The sequence below is a fragment of the Physeter macrocephalus genome, chromosome 7 (genome assembly GCF_002837175.3).
Source record: "Physeter macrocephalus isolate SW-GA chromosome 7, ASM283717v5, whole genome shotgun sequence".
NCBI lineage: Eukaryota > Metazoa > Chordata > Mammalia > Artiodactyla > Physeteridae > Physeter > Physeter macrocephalus.
The window spans coordinates 91,126,503-91,148,154 of record NC_041220.1 but is presented as its reverse complement, the minus strand read 5'-3'; the positions used below and the strand labels follow the sequence as shown (position 1 = coordinate 91,148,154).

At 35.7% G+C, this 21,652-nt stretch overlaps 1 protein-coding gene across 4 annotated transcripts in view; it reads left to right on the top strand.

The window, feature by feature from the left end:
• Nucleotides 1-21,652, top strand: part of TBC1D19 (TBC1 domain family member 19) — a 166,912-nt gene that overhangs the window by 102,973 nt on the left and 42,287 nt on the right. For 2 of the 4 annotated variants that reach the window (XM_007125144.3, XM_007125146.4), the window contains 2 exons: nucleotides 2,630-2,704; nucleotides 5,967-6,029. The exons of 1 other annotated variant lie outside the window; for it this stretch is intronic. In XM_007125144.3, coding sequence (XP_007125206.1) covers nucleotides 2,630-2,704; nucleotides 5,967-6,029 — 138 coding nt within the window. The remainder of the gene's footprint in view (nucleotides 1-2,629; nucleotides 2,705-5,966; nucleotides 6,030-21,652) is intronic. One more of the 4 variants, XM_007125145.4, reaches the window with a different exon arrangement.

Sequence of the window (21,652 nt, the reverse complement as noted above, 5' to 3'; positions counted from 1 at the left end):
CCCACATGCCGCGGAGCGGCTGGGCCCGTGAGCCATGGCCGCTGAGCCTGCGCGTCCGGAGCCTGTGCTCCGCAATGGGAGAGGCCACAACAGTGAGAGGCCCGCGTACCGCAAAACAAACAAACAAACAAAAAAAACAACCCTTAAATATGATTATATATTTGTATAAGCATGGAGAAAAGTATGGAAGAATACAAATTACAAATAGTGTTACAAATACAATACAAATAACATTAGTTTCTTCAGTGTGGTGGCAGGGAAGAAGAAAAGGTTATTAACTTTTTCTTTATCCAGCTTTAGGTTGTTTCACTTATTTTAATGGTCATATATCAGTTTGTAATTTTAAACTTATTTTATTTTTAAAAAGAGACATAACTCTAAGCATCTTAGCTTTTCCACTGTGTTCCCTAGAAGACATTAAAGTATAATACTATGCCCTTTGCCAGTTGTCAAGGATTGGTATTTGAATTAGGTGCTGTTCCTGCCTTTAAAAATGTATTTTTTATTCGAGCCAGAGAGATGGATTTAATAAATACAATAGAAGGCAAATAAAATAGTAAAATAATTTTGCTTTAGGTAAGAAATCAAAACAACATGAATGAGAACAGAGTAAGGCTTTTTAATTAAAATTAAAATGACTAAAAATAGCCAGTAAATCCCCAGATTATCTTTATGCAAAGAGCACTTTGCCTCAAATCAGAGAACTGTGTATTAAGCATCTTTCAAGACAAAGAAATCATGTTTCAGGAAACATAGGGTTGGACACCACCCTGCCAAGGCAGCTGCATGCAACAGATATTCTTCTTTGTCCCAGATGAACCTGTCCCACAACTCTTATTTGAGGGAATGTCTTCAGAAAGAATCACGTAGACTGGGATGTACTGATGGAGTCAAGCAGTATTTGGATATGGGTGGAAACCAGGGGCTAAAATGCCCAAGACATGGATGGAGGGATTTAGAGGAACACAGGGATCAGCTGAAGTAGTGAGATGATATTTCCATCTCTCTCTAACACAACTACTACCCATTTAGTCTTAACCTTTTTTTTTAACCTTTATTATTTATTATGAACACCCCGACCAACTATTAGCCTGATGCTTAACTGGATTACGTCTTACGTCCCTCCTACCTCTCTCCCTTCCCCTGTCTTTTCTTCTTTTTCCTTTCCTCCCCTTTTCTCTTCTTCCTATCTCTCCTCTCTTCCTTCTTATTTCTTATTCTCTATTAAATTAAACATTAGCCAAATCTTATCATTGTTCAGAGTTAGATTTTCTAATATAATACCATATTCTCTTATTTTTTTAACTGTTTTTTTGCTATTACAGTTTTTTTAAATTTTTATTTTATATTGGAGTATCATTGATTCACAGTGTGTTAGTTTCAGGTGTACAGCAAAGTGATTCAGTTATACATATACATGTATCTATTCTTTTTTAAATTCTTCTCCCATTTAGGTTATTACAGAATATGGAGCAGAGTTCCCTGTGCTATAGCTGATTTTTATTTACTTTTTTAAAAACCTGGACTCAGATGTAAAGAAAAGTACACTGCTGATTCTATTGATCAATGTCATTAAAGGTCCTAAACCCTTATTATTGTCCATTAGCCAGATGAAATGAGAGTGTTTCTCATTATCTCTTGGAAATTTATATATCTTCTCAAGCTTGCAGTCCAAGGCCACAAAGGTAGTAAGATTTGATCCTGGGAAAGCCCCAAAACGTATATAAAAACCCAGAATGACTACACTATACTGCCTTTCTAATATCTAAATTATTATAAAATAAAAAAGTTTAAACATACTAAATCAGCCCTGGTAGTAAAAGTAATCATAAAGCATACAAAAAAAATCAGGGTTTTCTTTTTAGATGAAAAATCCTTTATTATTCATTTTTTAGTTCAAAATATAATGATTATAACTATACAGAATCCTATGCAGTTAACCTGTACATGATTTAAGCACAGCTTCCACCACCAGGGAAGTCCTGCATTTGCTATTAAAGTTAAATTACAGTTAATCAATTTAGCAAACATTGATTAAATACCCACTAGGTACCAGATTTTATCCTAAGGGATGGGATTAGATATATTTATTGATCATCTACTATTGGCCAGGCATGTAGACTGTAGTAGTGAATTTTAAAAAGTCCTGGGAACTTCCCTGGTGGGACAGTGGTTAGGAATCGGCCTGCCAATGCAGAGGACACAGGCTCAAGCCCTGGTCCGGGAAGATCCCACATGCTATGGAGCAACCGAGCCCGTGCACCACAACTATTGAGTCTGTGCTCTAGAGCCCGCGAGCCACAACTACTGAAGCCCGCGCACCTAGAGCCCATGCTCCGCGACAAGAGAAGCCACCGCATTGAGAAACCCATGAAGCCACCACAGTGAGAAGCCCGTGCACCACAACAAGGAGTAGCCCCTGATGGCCGCAACTAGAGAAAGACGGCACGCAGCAACAAAGACCCAATGCAGTCAAAAATAAACAAATTAAAAAAAAAAAAGTCCTTATCCTCTTAGTGTTTATAATACTATTAATGATCATTATTTATTAAAGGCATTATTTATTTGAGGCTGACTTTAAAATGTGATTGACTTTTAATGTTTTTGTTTGTTTAACTTTTAAATCTAGGATATCTTGTATTATGAGCAGCTTAAGACTAATGTGATACAACATGACCTTTTGGTGGACAGTTTAATTTATAAAGTAAGTAAAAGTATACATAGTTTTTCCATTTCATTAATATCATTAAGCAATTATTGAGTCTTCAACATGTAGGGACTGCACTATGCATGGTGATACATATTAACCTTGAAAAATAATTTTAAGTGATCATTATACTTACAAAGTTAAGTTTGACCTTCAAAATTTGCAGTTTCTATTCAATGTTATCCTCCTTCCCTTTGACACTGTCCTCATAATCCTTTCCTGACCCTCCCATTTATCGATTAAGAGAATGATAAGCATTTCCTGTCCTTATAAATTCAAGTTTTCCTCACAAACTACATAAAAAAGAAACTAAAAGGAAAATGAGATTATGGATTTTTTAATCTTATTTGTCTCACAGTCTTTAGGGCCTGCTTATTTATTTTATTATTTTGAAGTCGTGTTTTATTTTTAATTTCTTTTAGTTTCTAGACATATAGTTAAGCACATCTCAAGTTTTATGATAAGGATTCATTGAGTTTTTGTTTCCAGGCATCTGATATTGAGACGAGATGCAGATGCTGAAAATGTGGTATAGGATATGACTGATTCTGGATTAATAATTGGGTTGTTTAAAAGACTTGGATTTTAGATTTAGAACTTGTAAGGTAGAGGAGAAGGGCATATTATTCCAGATCTCAGAAACAGGGGAGAGAAGAACCTAAAGATTTGTCTGGGTAGAACATAACCAAAGTTAATTATAACAATGACTACTAGCATTTAATGATTACTTACTATGTGCCAAACATTGTTCCAAACTCTTTACATAGATTGTCATCTGATCCTGTTAGCTACCTTGGGTGGTAGATACCAGCATTTGGGGTGTAAATGATAAATGCATTTTTTTCCTGGAAAAAAACTTGCATTCTGCAAAATCATGCATTAAAAATAACAGCTTATAGGAAAAATAGCACTTTTGTAACTAAAGTGCCAACAGAAACAATAATTGGGAGATGAATTGGACAACTCAGGCAGGCTGCTCCTGCAGGAGTTATTAAAAATGTACAAAAATAATAGTGTAAATGCTAAAATAATGCAGATGGAAGTGGTGCACAGCGCCACTGGGGCTGCTGTTCAGGTGGGCACAAGAGGAAGTGCAGAAGCTAAGAGATGTGCAAGGCTGGGGGTGTGCCTCTCTGGAGAGGGGGCCCCCCAGGCAATAATTCATTTTCCATTCTCTTGAAATACAGTTATAAGGGCTCATGCCTGTGGAAGACTTTGTCCTTTCCTGCTGAAGGTTATAATTCTACTGCTGTTCTGGCTTCCCTTTTTAAAAGAAAAACTGCATATGAACCAACACAATTTTCATGTTATACTGCCATCGTTCCCTTACTCACCAGTCACATATTGATACATGTGTTGTAGCAAAACAGGAAGTACTATCATTTTACCATTTTACAGATGAGAGAACTGAGGTAAAGAAAGAGTAAAGAAATTTGTTTAAATTCATATATTAAATAGCAAAGCCAAGATTTGAATCTAGGTAATCTTTAACCACTGTGCTCTACAGAGAGAAAAGATGAGGAAATTTAAGAGGATGCAGTCTTTTGATGAAAAGTCTTGACTCTCACAGAAGTTTTTACATAGATTTGGATCACAGGTACTACTATTAACTTTGAGGTCAAATGATTGTGCTCAGGGGATTATTTTAGCAACAGCCTAAGAGATCTTTTGGGCTTTAGGACCTTCAATCTCCTCTCTGTTCAAATGAGAGAGGACTCACAAGAGAAGTTGTTCAGAAAATCCAAGAGTGCTAGCATAAGAGTTCTCTTTGCTGCCAGCATGAATTTCAGTTAGAATCAGTAAAAAAAAATCTGTCATGAGAAAGAGGTAAACAGTTTGTGTCTGAAGAATTGAATATAAGTTCTGCTAGAATCAATCCTGACTGTCCACAACATGAGTGCTTTAGGAAGATATCTGTCTCTGGTTGTTTCTGACTTGTGTTAGTTGAGCTCTGCTGATCTTATTGGAACAACTCCAAACATTATTAAAGTCAGCCCTTGAGGAAATAAGCATTTTGAAATTATTTGAAGTTTCATTACAAGTCCCTTTGGCAAAGACTCATTTTTAAATTAACTGAAAGTAAAGTAGAATTATTTTAGTGATTAAAGAAATTAATGAAACAAGGCAATGCTTATATACAGAACACCATCAAACCCTCCCTATGCTAAAATATCTAATGGTTCTCTCTGGACTGTGTTTTTTTTCCACAAACTTGCCTTGAATCCACACCATCTATATGGTGGATTGCTATGATGGACAGTTGATCTGTCAGTTTATATCAGTGTTTCTCAACCTTTTCTTCTTCATTATTATCCCTGAAGAGAAAATTTTCTCTAATATAAAAAAATTAAATACCAAAGAATAAGATTTTGGTGGGTAAGGATAAGCTTTGGAGGTCCACAAACCATTGTACTATGTAAAAGTTTTTGATCCTCAGGAACGAAGTCCCACCCCTTAGAGGCAGTATCATCCTCGTTGAGATTGCATGATCTCTACCTCTGCCCACGTTGTGACTTAGACTGGCTCCTTTCTTTTCTCTTAGTCTGCGTCTTTCAGTTTTCCCAAGCTTAGCACACATTCGCTACCTCCAGAGTCATACACAGTTCATTTCATCCTCCTGTAATTGCTTCTTCGATCAATAGTCTGATTGAATTTTGTAGGTTGAGCAATATTATCATAGATTTCTGCAATATTTCTTTGTAACTGTTCCAATATTTCTACTATGTATGTTTTCTTGCTGGTAAGATTGAAGATAAACATTGTCTAGTTTGTTTGTTTGTTTGTTTGCTAGCAAGCAATGACTTGCAAGTGAATAATCACGAAAACATGAAAGATTTTTGGTATTTTGAGGGAATGGCAAGATGTGGGTTTGAATAGTGGAAGATGAGACTGGAACAGTAATTTGAGACCAGATTGTTATGGTTGCTTTTGGATGTTGTGATTGCATCTCCTTTTCTAATTTTAAGACACCTAAATATTAGATTTAAAGGAGATAAAATTGAAATAAATAATAAAGAATTACTAATGGAACCAAAAAAAGTGTGAACAATTTGAAGTCAAATAATGTGTCACTTATATTAGTCAAGTAAATTTATAAGTTTACCTGTGATAATTCCAGTGATAAAATCTAATTAGAAGTTTATAATCATACATAAAAATAAAATCATTGCAGTATTATTTCTAGATGTTGCATTTATGTCTTAGTACTATAGACATATTCATTTAGGTTCTCTTCAGTGCTCTCTACTTTTAATTATAGGATGTGAAATTGACAGCAAGCAATGATGATTATTATTTTGTATTTGAAGATTACTTATATCAGGTAAGTTGAAAAATTAAAATATGTAATGTTCTTGTTTTAAGTTCTCTAACTCAGGATACTTTAGAATATATGTCTTTTGTTAACTGAATCTTCCTGAAATCCACTATGTTTATTTTTTATCTAATTAAATGTTCTAAGTTTGGGATAAGGTTAATTTTTGTTCTTACATGGGACTAGGTAGGAGAATAAGAGCTACATATCTGCTCCAACCAGGAGAGGTATATGCACAGATTTTTTTTTTATACATATATCAACTCTTTTTTAGTTTCTATTCCCATATAGGTCATTTCAGAGTATGAGTAGAGTTCTCTTTGATGTACAGTAGGTTCTTATTAGTTATCTTTTTTATATATAGTAGTGTATATATGTCAATCCCAATCTCCTAATTTATCCCTCCCCCACCAGTAACCATAAGTTTGTTTTCTACATCTGTGACTCTATTTCTGTTTTGTAAATAGGTTCATTTGTAGCTTTTTCTTTTTTTAGATTCCACATATAAGCAATATCATATGATATTTGTCTTTGTCTGACTGACTTCACTCAGTATGACAATCTCTAGGTCCATCCATGTTGCTGCAAATGGCATTATTTCATTTCTTTTTTACGGCTGAGTAATATTCCATTGTATATATGTACCACATCTCCTTTATCCTTTCCTCCGTCAATGGACATTTAGGTTGCTTCCATGTCCTGGCTATTGTAAATAGTGCTGCAATGAACATTGGGGTGCGTGTATCTTTTCGAATTATGGTTTTCTCCAGATATATGCCCAGGAGTGGGATTGCTGGATCATATGGTAACCCTATTTTTAGTTTCTTAAGGAACCTCCATACTGTTCTCCATAGTGGCTGTACCAATTTACATTCCCACCACAGTGTAGGAGGGTCCCCTTTTCTCTGCACCCTTTCCAGCATTTACCTTTTGTAGAGTTTTTGATTAGGCCCGGATTCTTAAATTGAATGTCCAGTTCATATTTCAGTCATCCCAAGATGTTCAGAGAAAGCATTTTACATGATAGTTTTCTATTAAAGGCCTTGAAAAAATAATTAAATGTTTTGAAATCAGTTTGAAGCATAGTGATTATTCTTTGATCATTTCATATGCTGATATTGTGGGTGTTTGGATTTACCTAGGTCTTTTTCATATCTACTAAAATAGAAACATCTTATCACAAGTAGGAAATATGAAATTTATGTAGAATTGCTTAAACGATACTCTGGGGCATGAACCCGTGTCCCCTGCATCGGCAGGAGGACTCTCAACCACTGCGCCACCAGGGAAACCCGATACTCTTTTTTTAAAAGATCACACACTCATAGATAGATAGAAAGATAGAAGATTAATAATTTGATTTTGAGTGAATGTCAACATGTGTCATGGAGAAAATATCTAGATTCCACATGACAATTTCTGCTTCATTAAATGTAAATCAGTCCCAGCTGTCTGGATTAGCAGGTTTCTAATTGGTAATAGTGGTGGTAGTTATGCGTCTGTTTAAGAAAAGAGTTAAATAAGATTCTCTCAAGAAGGTTTACTTAATCATATATTCCAAGAACTAAATTCCAACGATTTTATAAAATTTATTTATAAAGCTAAAATTTGAAATAACCCTGGAAACAATTTTAAGGAAGTTTCGGTGACTTCAAATTTGCCATTAATTTTTTTAATTTTAAAAAACAGTAGAGATTTAAAATCCCATTCTTTAACATAATTAAAAGTTGGAAAATACAAAAATCTAAAAGTTTATTTACTTATCTAGCTAATATGTAACGTGGTATCTAATTCTTAGTACTCAGTAAAATTTTGAATGTACAGTAAAGTTAATGCTTCATTTATATATTAATGTTTGTTTCCATACTTAAGAAATATTGAGTGGAAATGATTAGTTTTGGTATTGTATCATAAGGAGGTCCACAGGACCATCCCTAGCAGAAAAATCAAAATCAGTGAAAATTATTTTAAAAACAGAAATATTTAAAGTGTCTGGAAGCTGTGTTAAGGTCATACATGAAGACAGCAACAAAAAAAAAAACAAAAACAAGAAACATTTATTCAAGAAAAGCTACTAAATCTCAGAACAGTCTGTAGCACTTGAGTCGTGATGCACTCTCTCCCTCACCTCACCCCCAGATCATCATGATGGAAGCTTCAATTCAGCTGAGTGTGGCCAGGAAGATGGGGCTCCCTTTCCCTATAACTTCTAGTCAAGGGCTGCAGTATCTCTATATGAGGGTCAGGTAACCAGTATTTCTCATACTCCTCAGCTCTGTGTTGCAGATGCTAAATTCCAGAAGAATGCTGCCAAGAAGTCAGGGGCTTCCTGCTTCCAACTCACAGGGCAGACCTCTGTGGAGAGCAGGTTTGAGTAACCTCCATATTTGTTTTCCGTAGTGGCTGTACCAACTTGCATTCCCACCAACAGTGCACTAGGGTTCCCTTTTCTCTGTACCCTCCCCAATACTTGTCTTTCTTTGTCTTGTCTTTTTGATGATAGCCATTTTAACAGGCCTGAGGTGATAACATATTGTGGTTTTGATTTGCATTCCCCTGATCATTATTGATGTTGAATACCTTTTCATGTACCTGTGGCCATTTGTATGTCTTCTTTGCAAAACTTCTATTCAGTACCTCTGCCCATTTTTTAATTGGGTTTTTTTGTTTTTTGCTATTGAGTTGTAAGAATTCTTAATATATTTTGGATATTAACCCCTTATCAGATATATGATTTGGAAATATTTTCTCCCATCCTGTAGGTTGCCTTTTCATTTTGTTGTTTGTTTCTTTTGCTTTACAGAAGCTTTTTAGTTTGATGTAGTCCCACTTATTTATTTTGCTTTTGTTGCTTGTGGTTTTACTGTCATATCCAGGAAGACCAGTGTCAAGGAGCTTGTTTTCTGTGTTTTCTTCTAGGAGTTTTATGGTACAGGTCTTATATTTAAGTCTTAAATCCATTTCACGTTCATTTTTGTGAGTGGGGTAAGATACGAGTCTAATTTCATTCTTCTGCATGTGGTTATCCAGTTTTCCCAACCCTATTTATTATTGATGATACTATCCTTTCTCCATTGAGTATTCATGGCTCCCTTGTCAAATAGTAGTTGACTATTTATGTGTGGTTTATTTCTGGGCTCTCGATTCTGTTCCATTGGTTTGTGTGTCTATTTTTATGCCAGTGCTATACTATTTTGATTACTATAGCTTTGTAGTATAGCTTGAAATCAGGAAGTATGATGCTTTGTTATTCTTTCTTGAGATTGTTTTGGCTACTCAGGTTCTCTTGTGGCTCTATACAAATTTCAGGATTGTTTTTCTATTTCTGTGAAAAAAATGCCATTGGAATTTTAATAGGGATTGCATTGAATCTATAGATGGCTTTGGGTAGTATGGACATTTTAACAATACTAATTCTTCAGATCCATGAACATGGGATATTGTTCCATTTGTGTCTTCTTCAGTTTCTTTCATCAAAGTCTTGTACTTTTCAGTGTACAGATCTTTCACCTCCTTGGTTAAATTTATTCCTTAGTATTTTATTGTTTTTGATGCTATAGTGAGTGGAATTATTTATTTCTTTTTCAGATGTTTTGCTGTTAGTGTATAGAAACACAGCTGTTTTCTGTATGTTGATTTTGTATCCTGCAATTTTACTGAATTCATGGTTTAGTTCTAGCAGATTTTTGGTGGAATCCTTAGGACTTTCTACATATAAGATCATATCATTTGCAAATAAAGATAATTTTATTTCTTTCTTTCCTGTTTGGATGCCTTCTTTTCTTTTTCTTGCCTGATTGCTCAGAGTGGTCTTGTGAAAACACCAATCAATCCATGTTACTTGTGAGATTAAAAACCAAAAAGACCAGAATCCTTCATGAAGCCTACATGACCCTGTGTGCACTGGTCCACCTCTTCAGCCTCATTGTTCACCTCTGCCCTGACACTCTGGCACAGTGTATTCCAACCACTCTGGTCTTTTACTCCTCAAGTTCACTATACTTCTTTCTACCTCAGGGCCATGAGACCTGCAATTCCTTTGATGTAAAAGACTGTTACCCTCCCCTCTTCCTCTAATAAATACCTATTTTTCCTTCAGCTCTCAGCTAAAATATCACTTAGTCACAAATACCTTCCCTGACCCACTCCCTGCTTCCCAACACAAACACACACACAAAGTCATGGCTATCTAAAGTATGCTTTTAAAGTCCTATGTAGTATTTTTCATACTTTTTATTTATAGTACTTTTTATAGCTTATTTGATTATTTTATAATTTCCCCCCATAAATGTTTAGTATTATGACACTAAACATGAATACATAAATTATAATATCAACCAAAGGCCAATAATCGTATGATTTATAGTGTGTTGACTATTCTACTTCAGTGTGTGGGTAGAAAAAGTGTAAATTTGACAATTTCATCCCCTTTGGTGACTGGAAAGAAGAGGATTGTCAATTTTAAGTTACAACTACAAAGACTTTTTGGTGGTAGTAAAAGGGATTTGCCAGGCAACAAATCTGCCTCATATGATGAACAGAGTCAGTAAGGATATCATTTTAAATGAGAGTAGTTACAATTTCTCCAAATAGTGCCAGAATTAGCCCTTGAGGATATATTCATCTTTGTGTACCCCATAAACTTGGAAAACTTATAAGTGACTGAGTCTGACAAACAGAACCATTTATAAACAATGGATGCATTCTCTGAGAAAAAGCAGATTGATCATCAGTAAATATTTATTGATTCTTACATGTAAATGATACCACCTTTGATGAGCTTACATTCTAGCTAAGGAGGCAAAAATGTTTTGAAATTGTTTTAAAGTGTTTATGTAAAGCATTGGATATTAAATTAATTAATATCACAGATAGTAAATACTATAGGAGTGTGCTTTAACCTTTATTTTCCATTTTTATCATATTTTAGTCCAAATTGTATTATTTTTAGATTTCACATAATTTTTTCAGTCGTACATCTCCTGGCCTCTGCTACTCTTAGTACTTTGTAAAGCTGTAATGTGGATCTTTATCCTTATAACATAAATAAAAGGATAATTATAACACCTAAGTTCTGTCTTTGGGAATTATGCAGAATTAAATTTTCCTCATGTGGATACTTTCCATGATCATACCTTTTAATAACTAATTTTACAATTAGTCTGACTTATCAGAGGGAAGTTCATTTTAAGTAATAAAAATTATAATTGTATGTATTGAAAACAATATTATCAGAAATTGAGTTCTGATTTTTCTCTGGGAAAAAAATTTTATCCCTATACATGTGTGCACGCACACTTGTATGTGTATGTATGTATGAGATAAGAAAGAAGAAAGGCTTTTCTTGTCACTAATTATAGGCTTTCCTTTGGCAGAGCTGCCTAGCAACACAACTGCTCTATGGGAAAATTGTTGATTGTAATGGAGTGAACTTAATGTTTCTGGCATGCTCTGTGTCATAACCAATTTATTGGGTTTTGTGACTAGGCTACAAAATTAGACAGCACGTGGCATTGCTGTGTCCATATATAGATGAGAAAACCTCCAGTAATCCCTCCTGAAGGAAGATCTGGGCCTATGCTACAAGGATACACAGGCACTCTTCTGAGTGACTCATGTTAGTTACCTAAATTTTATAAGCAACAACACTGAGCATTACAGAAGTAATGTTTTGAGTAATAAGTCAACTTTTTTGTATTCCAAAGTTTAGTTTTTATTTTGCATGAAATTCTTAAAAATACTTCTTTGTGCTGAAAGTTTTAAATTATATCAGAGTTTTAAAATGTGTTCAAACAGAAGACAACCCTTATTCTATGGAAGTATATTGGGTAGTTTGACAATAACATTTTCAGGTTCTAGTACTTAATAGCATCATGACAATCTATAAAAGTTAACTTATTGTCCAAAGTATATAAAATATTTATAGGGGAGAATTTTTATATAGTAAAGAGAAGACACGGGAATTAATCTTTCTGTTGGGTGACAAATTCTCTACCATACACTTGGCTTATCTAGCATATGCTTAGTAGGAATACTGACATATTAGAATATGCCATAGTTATACATATTTTAATGCCATTGAATGGTGTTCAAGAAAGGCCCAGGTGCAATCAGATATCCTTTATTCATGTCAAGTTATTGAGTGTCTGTTCTGATAGAGGCACTGTGTAAGGTGCTGCATAAGATGTTTATTAAGCTCACATTTTAGTGAAAAATGAGGTAAAGGCAAATACCTAGTTATAATTTGATAAATGCTCTGATAGACGTTTATGCAATGTTGCATGCAAATACAATTAAAGGAGAAATAAATTCTGGGAGTAGTTCAGCTTAGCAGTGGCTTCAGAATAAAAATGTTATCTGAAATGTCTGGTTCATTTTCCTTTAATTTAAAACTTTTTTTAATTTTTTTATCAAAGTATGGTTGATATACAATATATATTATTTTCAAGTGTACAACATAGTGAGTTGACATTTATATACATTACAAATTGATCACCGTGATAAGTCTAGTAACCATCTGTCACCATATAGAGTTATTCCATTTATTATTGACTGTATTCCCTGTGCTGTACATTGTATCCTCATGACTCCTTTGTTTTATAACTGGAAGTTTGTACTTCTTAATCCTCTACACCTATTTCGCTCAACCCCCCACCCACCTACCCTCTGGCTACCATCAATTTGTTCTCTGTATCTATGAATCTATTTCTGTTTTATTTTGTTTGTCTGTTTGCGGTTATTTTTTTTTTAAGATTCCACATATAAATGAAATCATGGTATTTGTCTTTCTCTGAGGAAATGTCTGGTTCTTAAAGGCAAGGAATTAGGAGACTGAGAAAAACAAAAATAAACATGAGCCATGTGCATACGGTGATTAGTGAGGAGAGATTAGCTTTTCATGGCAGTGAACAACTCTGGCAGTTCAGGCTAACCTTAATGAGCACTTGATATAGAGCAAGGTCTGTGTGAACAGAGAGAGAGAACAAATGTGAAAGACATGTCAATACCATGACCTATCATTATAATCACTTCCTCTTGAATACATGTTCAACTCCCTTGCCCTTCTCCCAATTTCTAGTAGTAATTGCCTGACAAAACCTTAATCCTGGTTAAGTACAACTCTCCACCAATTCTGTGGCTGCAGTGTGCATTTGAAAGTGGCTGGAGAAAAACATGCAATCGTGATGACTGGTTTGATTTAAATTCATGACCTTTAACCTCAAGAGAGTCCTTACTTCTGCTCGGCATCTCTACTTCATTTCCCTGGTCCAATCATTCATCCATTCTCCTAGAGGACTTCTCATACCTCCTCTCTCTTCAGATCTCCACCTCTTCTCTCTCAGGTAATGACTTTGAGTCCTGTTTCTGAAAAAAATAAAAGTTCTGAGAACCGCCCTCCACCACACGTATTCCACCTACCTGCCTCTGCACCCATTCAGCTTTCCCTTCCTCTTATTATGGATAAACTGCCCGTACTTTTATTTATAACAAAGCCAGTCCCTGCATTTGGACACTGAAACTCATCTTCCCTCGGTACTCAAAGGCAGTGCAATTGTTAGTTTTTCCATCGTCAATTTTCCCATTTCTATTGGATCACTCCTCTTAGTATACAAATGCATGGTTATTTCTCTCAATCTGAAAAACAAAGCAAAATAAAGTGAAACAAAAATCTTTCTTGATCCCTTATCCCTTCCAGCTACTGCCCCATTCCCCTGTTCCCTTATTTGGCAAAACTTCTTTTAAAAAAATCTGCAGATATTGTTTCTAAGTCCTATCCTCCTATTCTCTCTTGAACCTTCCTTAATCAGTCTTTTTTTGCCCAACTGTCCTACTGAAGATCACGAGTGATTTCATATTGCTGGTCATTTCCCAGTTTTCACCTTACTTTATCTGTTTGGTCACTCAATTATGCCTTCTCTTTGATTCTCTTTCTTCACTTGGCTTCTAGGATATCATGCTTTCTGGTTCTCTTCTATCTTAGTGGCTGGCATTCTCATTCACCTTTGCTGCTTTCTCTTCATCTCCCTGTCATACCCTGGAGTATGCCAAGGATAAGTCCTTGGACCTCTTTTTTTCCCCCATCTTTGCCATTGGTGATCTCATATATTCTCCTGACTTTAAGTACCATCTGTACACTGACAACTTCCAAATTTATATTTATCTTTAATTTATATTTGTCTTTTTGGGCTTTCTGGACCTCTCCCTTCAACCCCAGGCTTATTTATCTGGTCCTCGTGACCTGTTCCAAAATCTTATTATCCCAGGCTCATTTCCTGACCACTTTTAGGTTCCTAATTAAAATACACATCAAACTTCTCCCAATATATATATATACATGTGAGCATGCATTATCCCTCTTGTCTGCATTATTTTTCTCTGTAGCACTTACCACCATATAACATACAATATATTTTGCTTTTTTCCCCTCTGTCTTCCTTCACAAAAACATAAACACTATGAGGACAGGGATTTGTTGTTGTTGTTGTTGTTTCATTCATGGCTGTATTCTCAGTCTTTAGAACAGTGCCTGCCACATAATAGGAGTAAATACTTGTAGGTAGGTAACTAGGTAGGAAGGAGGGAAGGAAGGAAGGAAGGAAGAGAGGGAGGGACGGAGGAGGAAGGAGAAAGGAGAAGGGAGGGAAGGAAGGAGGGAGAGAAAGAGGAAGAAGGAAGAAACTATCAAAGGTAGAATCAGGAGGATTTTGGTAATTGGCTAAATATGCAGGTTGAGAGAGAAGGAAGAATCAAGAATGACTTGAGTTTTCAGGCTTTGGATAGTTATAAGCATGGTGATAACAAGAGTTAAGATTAGAAAAACAAGAAGGATGTGTAAGGTTGGAAGTCAGGGGGACGGAGCAGAGAAAGATTTTTAAAGTATATTTTTCTCCGTAAGAAGGTAACAAGAAGATGAGAGCCCATGCCCAAGCAAGAAGCTAGACCAGAAAAAGTCTTTGTTTTTAATTTTTCTCCCTGTATTCTCTAATGATTGTAAGTGAGATTATGAGCACTATCTGTGTCATTTATTTATGGAGTGCTTATTAGGTGCCAAGATCTGCTCTAGACACTTTACGTACTTTACAGCTAATTCTTACAACACCCTTTAAGGTAGCTTTATTTCTGTTTTACAGATGAAGAAATAGAGGCTCAGAGCCCAAACTCATACAGCTACCAGGACCCAGGCTAGGTCCATTCAGTTTCAAAGCCCTGTAAGCCACATTGCTCTTTGATTTATGAAAATTTAAGTCAGGGCAGAGTGCTTCAAAAAGTGTTTCTTGAAATTTTATCGTTCAAAAATTCTCCAGATTAGTTTGTTTAGAAATGCAAGAGCACCACAAATTTAAAAATTGTGTAATAGTTGTAAGTTTAAGTGATTGTCCAATTGATATACATTGTTTCTTAATTGCTTTTTATTACATAAACAACTTATTTCTCAAAAACATTCATTATAAACATATTTTCAAAAGGCTAAAGAAAGCTATAGGCCAATGTAAATCTTTTACAGCTGTACGTAGAAACGTTAGGTGTAATTCTGCTATACAAACTGTAGTTCAGACTTACACATCCAACTTGCGCTTCCACTTACAGCTTTTCTAAATAAAATAAATCATTACTATATATACCCTCATCCTCATAAAGTTCAATTTTTACTTAATTAGTGAGTAATCAAAGTTAAATTTTCTAGTTAATTTGATTGACGCTGTCATCTTCATATAGTCACATTTCTAGCAAATTTACAGTTGAACTATCACTTCATTACAGATACAAAATTGGGATCTCAGAAGTTAAAACAACTCAGGTCAGAATAGGAGTTGGTGGCTCGTTGCTTGCATGCTAGGGTTGCACATCAGTACATAATGTGTAACATCCCACCTCTGGCTTATCACACTGTACTCACCAAGTTTCTCTCAAGAGCAGTCTCAGATATCTTGTCTTCTCTAAGGCAATAGGGACTTGAAGGGTATATATTTAAGCACAGAGCTTCTCCTAACATTACTATGTTCCCACCAGTTTCTAAGGGAAAGTTGATACAAACATTTTTTTAGGAATTGTTTTCCCTCTAGGCAATGGTAGAAGAATATTTGTAAGTATACTTTTCTTTTGCGTTATTTTACTTTAATTGTATTAGCTTATTAGTAGCTGTATTAGTTTGTTATTATTATATTAATTGTATAACTTTTTTAGTTATATTAATTGTATTAGCTTATTATTGCTGCTATAACAAATTAACATAAATTTAGTGGCTTAAAACGAAACAAGTGTATTCTCCTACAGTTCTGTCTGAAGATCAGGAAGTCTTTTGAAATGGGCTTCAGTGGGCTAAAATCAAGCTCTTGTCAGGGCTGTCTGTGTTCCTTCTGGAGGCTCTGGAGAAGAGTACATTCCCTTTCCTTTTCCATCTTGTTGGGTACATCTGCATTCCTTGGCTCATGATTCCTTTCTCCATCTTCAAAGCCAGCAGACAGCATCTTCAGATCTCTCTTTTTCTGACTATGCTGCCTCTCTTTTTCATTTATGAGGATTCTTGTGATTACATTGGGCCTAATGAGATAATCTAAAACAATCCGATTATCTAAAGACCTTCAGTTTAATCACATCTGCAACATTCCTTTTGTCATGTAAGTTAGCATGTCCACAGGTTGCAGGTATTAAGGTGTAGGTATCCTTGGAAGCCACAGTGGTACTGGAAGGTTTGACAAGAGAAGAGACTAATATTATTTACTGGTTTGATAACATTTTATGGATTTAGAATTTTTTAGAACCTAATGATTTACTAAATTATTGGCAAATATTTATCACATTTATAGGTCTAAAATTAAAAATGATTATGATAATTTCACAATATATACAAATATTGAATCATTATGTTGTATACCTGAAACTAATATAATGTTATATGTCAATTACATCTCAATAAAAAAACTACATGATTATGTCAGTAGATGCCCCAAACATATTTAATAACATTTATTTTTTAAAATTGTGGTAAAAACACCACTTTATAAAATTTACTGTTTTAACCATTTCTAAGTGTACAATTCAGCAGTGTTAAGTATATTCACATTTTTATGAAACCTAACATCCTTTTTTAGTACTATTTATACACTAGAATGGAAGTGTATTTTCTTGACTTATGAATAATATTTTTGTGAAACCAACATTTGCCATCTTAATGTAAGTTAATGTTATTTAATGTTGAAATATTAGAGATGTTCCCATTAAAGCAAGGAAAGAACATGAGTCATTTTGGAATTTCTAGCCAATGAATAAGATAAGAAAAAAAAAGTTATAGATACCAGAAAGGATACAAAATTATTATCAAATATAGAAATTCAAAGGAATTAACTGAAAACCATTAGAACTATAATTCAATTAAATGCCTGTTTATGAAATAAAATATTGAAATCATTTACTCTTTTCAATATGAGAAATAATCATTTGGAATATATAATGGAAAATAAAGAGCCAGGCAACATAAGTCCTGTATTCCTGAAGAGGGATCTGGGTGGCACATCCCAGTGACCACTACATACTGCTACCATCTTAGTCCCAGCCACTGTCAGTAGTCTTCTATAGGGCCTCCCTGCTTCTGCCCTTGTCCCCCATGGCCAATTCTCTTCACAGTGGCTAGAGTGATCCTTATAAAATAAATTAGATCATTTCACGCCTCTGCTGAAAACCCCACAGTGGATCTCCATTTCACTTCAAATAAAAGCCAATATCCTGACAATGGCCCACAATGCCTTGCATAATTTGGCCTCTTTTTACCTCTCTCATATATCTCTTGCTACTCATCTGCTCCAGCCACACTTGTATCCATGCTGTTACTCCAGCACATCAGGCATACTCCTGCCTTAGCACCTTTGCAGTTATTGGTTCTTCTGCCTGGTGTGCCCTTCCCCCAGATATCTATATGTTAACTTCCTCAAGTTCTTTCAAGTCTTTGATCAGATGTTACCTTCTCAATGAAGCCCACCCTGACCATCCTCTAAAATGGCAATCACCCTTCCCCATTTCCCCTTTGCTTTGTTCCCATAGAACTTACCACCTAATACATTATATAATGTAAGTATTTATAATGTTTGCTATTTATTACCCCCCACTATAATTAAGCTCCACAAGGGAGGTTTTTTATTTATTTGTCTGTTTCCTTTGTTGTATCCCAAGCACCAAGCAGCTATAACAGTGCCTGGTACATAGTAGAAACAAAAAGAAAGAATTAGTGAACTGATTAAAAAAAAAAGTCTGAGGAAGTTATCCAGAATGGAGCATAGAGGGATGAAAGTAATTAAGAGATATGGCAGGTTGAATAAGTGTTGGTCAATCTTATATCTACAGGAATCAGGTAGAAGTGAATAGAGAATGTGAGAGAGGCATCATTCAAAAAGATAATGTCTGAGAATTTTTCAGAAATGAGGATAAACAAAATTTCAAGGTGAAGAAACATGATAATCTTAAACCATAGAAATAAAAACAAACCCAAAATTAAATTTACTGGGGGGGAGGAACTACAGAATATAGAATAAAATTTAATAGTAGTAGTGGTAGTAGTAATTGCAGCTAACATTGTAATAATACCATGTGCTAGGCACTGCTTTACGCACTTTATGTATATTAATTAATCCCCACAATAGACTTTGATGTAGGTATTATTATCGTATGCATAGAGGAAACTGAGACACCAAGAAGTCCAGGAACTTTCCCAGTGTCACACAACTAGTACATGGTGGGGCTAGAATTTGAATTCCAGCAGTCTAGTTTCAAAATAATTCCAGATGGGTTAATGATTTTACCACAGAATGAATCTATCAAAAATGCTAGACAAAATTCCTGTTTTAGTCAGGATGCACTAGATTATACTGTGGCAACCTGTAAATCCAAAATCTCAGTGGCTTAAAACCGCAAAGGTTTATCTCCTGCTCATGGTTATGTCCATCCCAGATAGGATGGGGATGTAGCTCTGTGTCATCCTCACTCCAGGACCCAGGCTGATGTCATACCCACTATCTGGAACACTGGTGGTTTCCATGCAGAGGGAAAGAGGGAACCTGGTTAACTATTCTGGTTCTTGAAGCTTCTGTTTGGAAACTTTCAAGTGACATGGATCTCTTTCATTGAGTAAAGAGCAAATCACATGGCCACACCTAACACCAAAGTGGCCAGAAAGGATAAGCTGACATATGTTCCCAAAGGGGAAGAACCAGAAATATTTGATGAAAAACAACAATGGCTTTCATAATTTAGGTGAATATATAGAGAACATTATAAGTGTGGGAAGGGACTTTCTAAGCATGAAAGTATTGGTAGATTTGAGCATATAAAAATTTAAAGTATCTCTGTGTCAAAAATAATTAACAAATTATTGAGCAAAGCCATTTATAATATATAATTAGACCAAAGTTTAGCATCCTTAATATATAAAAATTTAAACATCAATAATTTAAAAAATATTAATTTTGAAATGTACTAAGATGATAAACTGGAAAATAACAAAAGAAATGCAAATGGAAAGGTGTTCAACCTCATTAGTAATTAAAGCACTATGCCATTTTTTACCTATAAGATGATAATAAACCACTTTGATGAGACTAAGAAAAACTGTGCACTATCCTACTGCTGTCTATGTTAAAAACTAAAACAAAACCTTTCTGGAGGGCAGTTTGGCAACATGTATCAAAAGTTTTACATTTAAAATACCCATCACTTTGACTAGACAGCTAGTCCAGTTTTAAGAATTTAAATAAAGGTGTACATAAATATTTAGCTATAAGGAAGTTCACTGCAACATTGTTTATAGCTGGGGAAAAGTGGAAATAATTAAATGTTCAACAATAAAAGACAGGTTAAATAAACTATTTATTGTTCATCTGTATAGTGGATTATTCTGCAGCATTAAAAAATGTGGGTCGGGGCTTCCCTGGTGGCGCAGTGGTTGAGAGTCCCCCTGCCGATGCAGGGGACACGGGTTCGTGCCCCTGTCCGGGAAGATCCCACATGCCGCAGAGCGACTAGGCCCGTGAGCCATGGCCGCTGAGCCTGCGTGTCCGGAGCCTGTGCTCCACAACGGGAGAGGCCACAACAGTGAGAGGCCTGCGTACCGCGAAAAAAAAAAAAAAATGTGGGTAGAAAATACTTATTTTATAATTTTTTTAACAGATTTATTTACTTTATTTATTTTTAAAATTTTGGCTGTGTTAGGTCTTCGTTGCTGCACGTGGGCTTTCTCTAGTTGCAGCGAGCAGGGGCTACTCTTCGTTGCGGTATGCGGGCTTCACTTTGCGGTGGCTTCTCTTGTTGTGGAGCACAAGGCATGCAGCCTTCAGTAGTTGTGGCTCATGGGCTCAGTAGTTGCGGCTCGTGGGCTCTAGAGCACAGGCTCAGTAGTTGTGGCACATGGGATTAGTTGCTCCGCGGCATGTGGGATCTTCCTGGACCAGGGATCAAACCCGTGTCCCCTGCATTGGCAGGTGGATTCTTAACCACTGCACCACCAGGGAAATCCCTTATTTTATAATACTGAGAGAAAGTAGAGTATAGAACAGTATGCATAATCCTATTTTGTTGGAAAAATTTATGTATGTATGTATAAGAACAGCCCGGAAGGATATACATCAAAATATTAACCCTGGTGGGATTGTGGGTGTTCTTTCTCCATTTTTTAATTATCTCTATTTCTAATATTTTGTCTTATTTTTATCATAAACATGTATTGCTTGCATAGTCTTTTAAAATATAAAAGTAAATCAGCAGCAATGGTTGGTACGCATCTCACCACTGTGCCTGACTGATGCCCAATCTCCATATCTATGCTGTTTCTAAAGCTGGGCCCCTTTCTTGTGTCTTGAACTCATGGTTCCCCTCTCCATTCACTGCTGCTGCTAGTCCAACCCTGATTTTGTTCCCCAGTTCTGTTAACTGGGCTTCTGCCTTTTTCTGTTATTCCCGAATTCTTTTCTCAGTAACATCTTTTGAATCCCAGGACTTCTAATACCAGGACCTAGATTTTCTGCCACTAATCACCTTCCTGGGGATTGGTCCCCTGCCTCCAGACTGGTATCAACAATCCAGTTCCTCCTACTGGACATCCTTGATTTTGACTTTCTGCCCTACCTATTTTCCTCTCCAGGTAGAGTTGCCATATCTACCTGCTGGTCAGGACAACCAGCTTCTAACCTGTGCTGGGCTGCCACTTGTTCTACTGCTGCTAATCCCTTCTAGATACCATGAGTTGCCTTCCCTCCCACCCTGACATGCCCACTGCCAGCTGCTGCATCCCAGCAATGAGGCTAGTTCCAGTTTCCTGCACTTTTCAAACTGCTCTGTGCCATCGTAGTTACCTAGGGTGCCCCCTCTACGTTTCTTATCTTATTAAATTTCTTCAAGTTGGTTCTTTTTTCCAGATTAAAAATACACTAAAAGAATCAACTGGTCAACATCACTAATCATTAGAGAAATGCAAATCAAAACTACAGTGAGGTATCACCTCACACCAGTCAGAATGGCCATCATCAAAAAATCTACAAACAATAAATGCTGGAGAGGGTGTGGAGATGCTGGAGAGGGTGTGGAGAAAAGGGAAACCTCTTGCACTGTTGATGGGAATGTAAATTGATACAGCCACTATGGAGAAC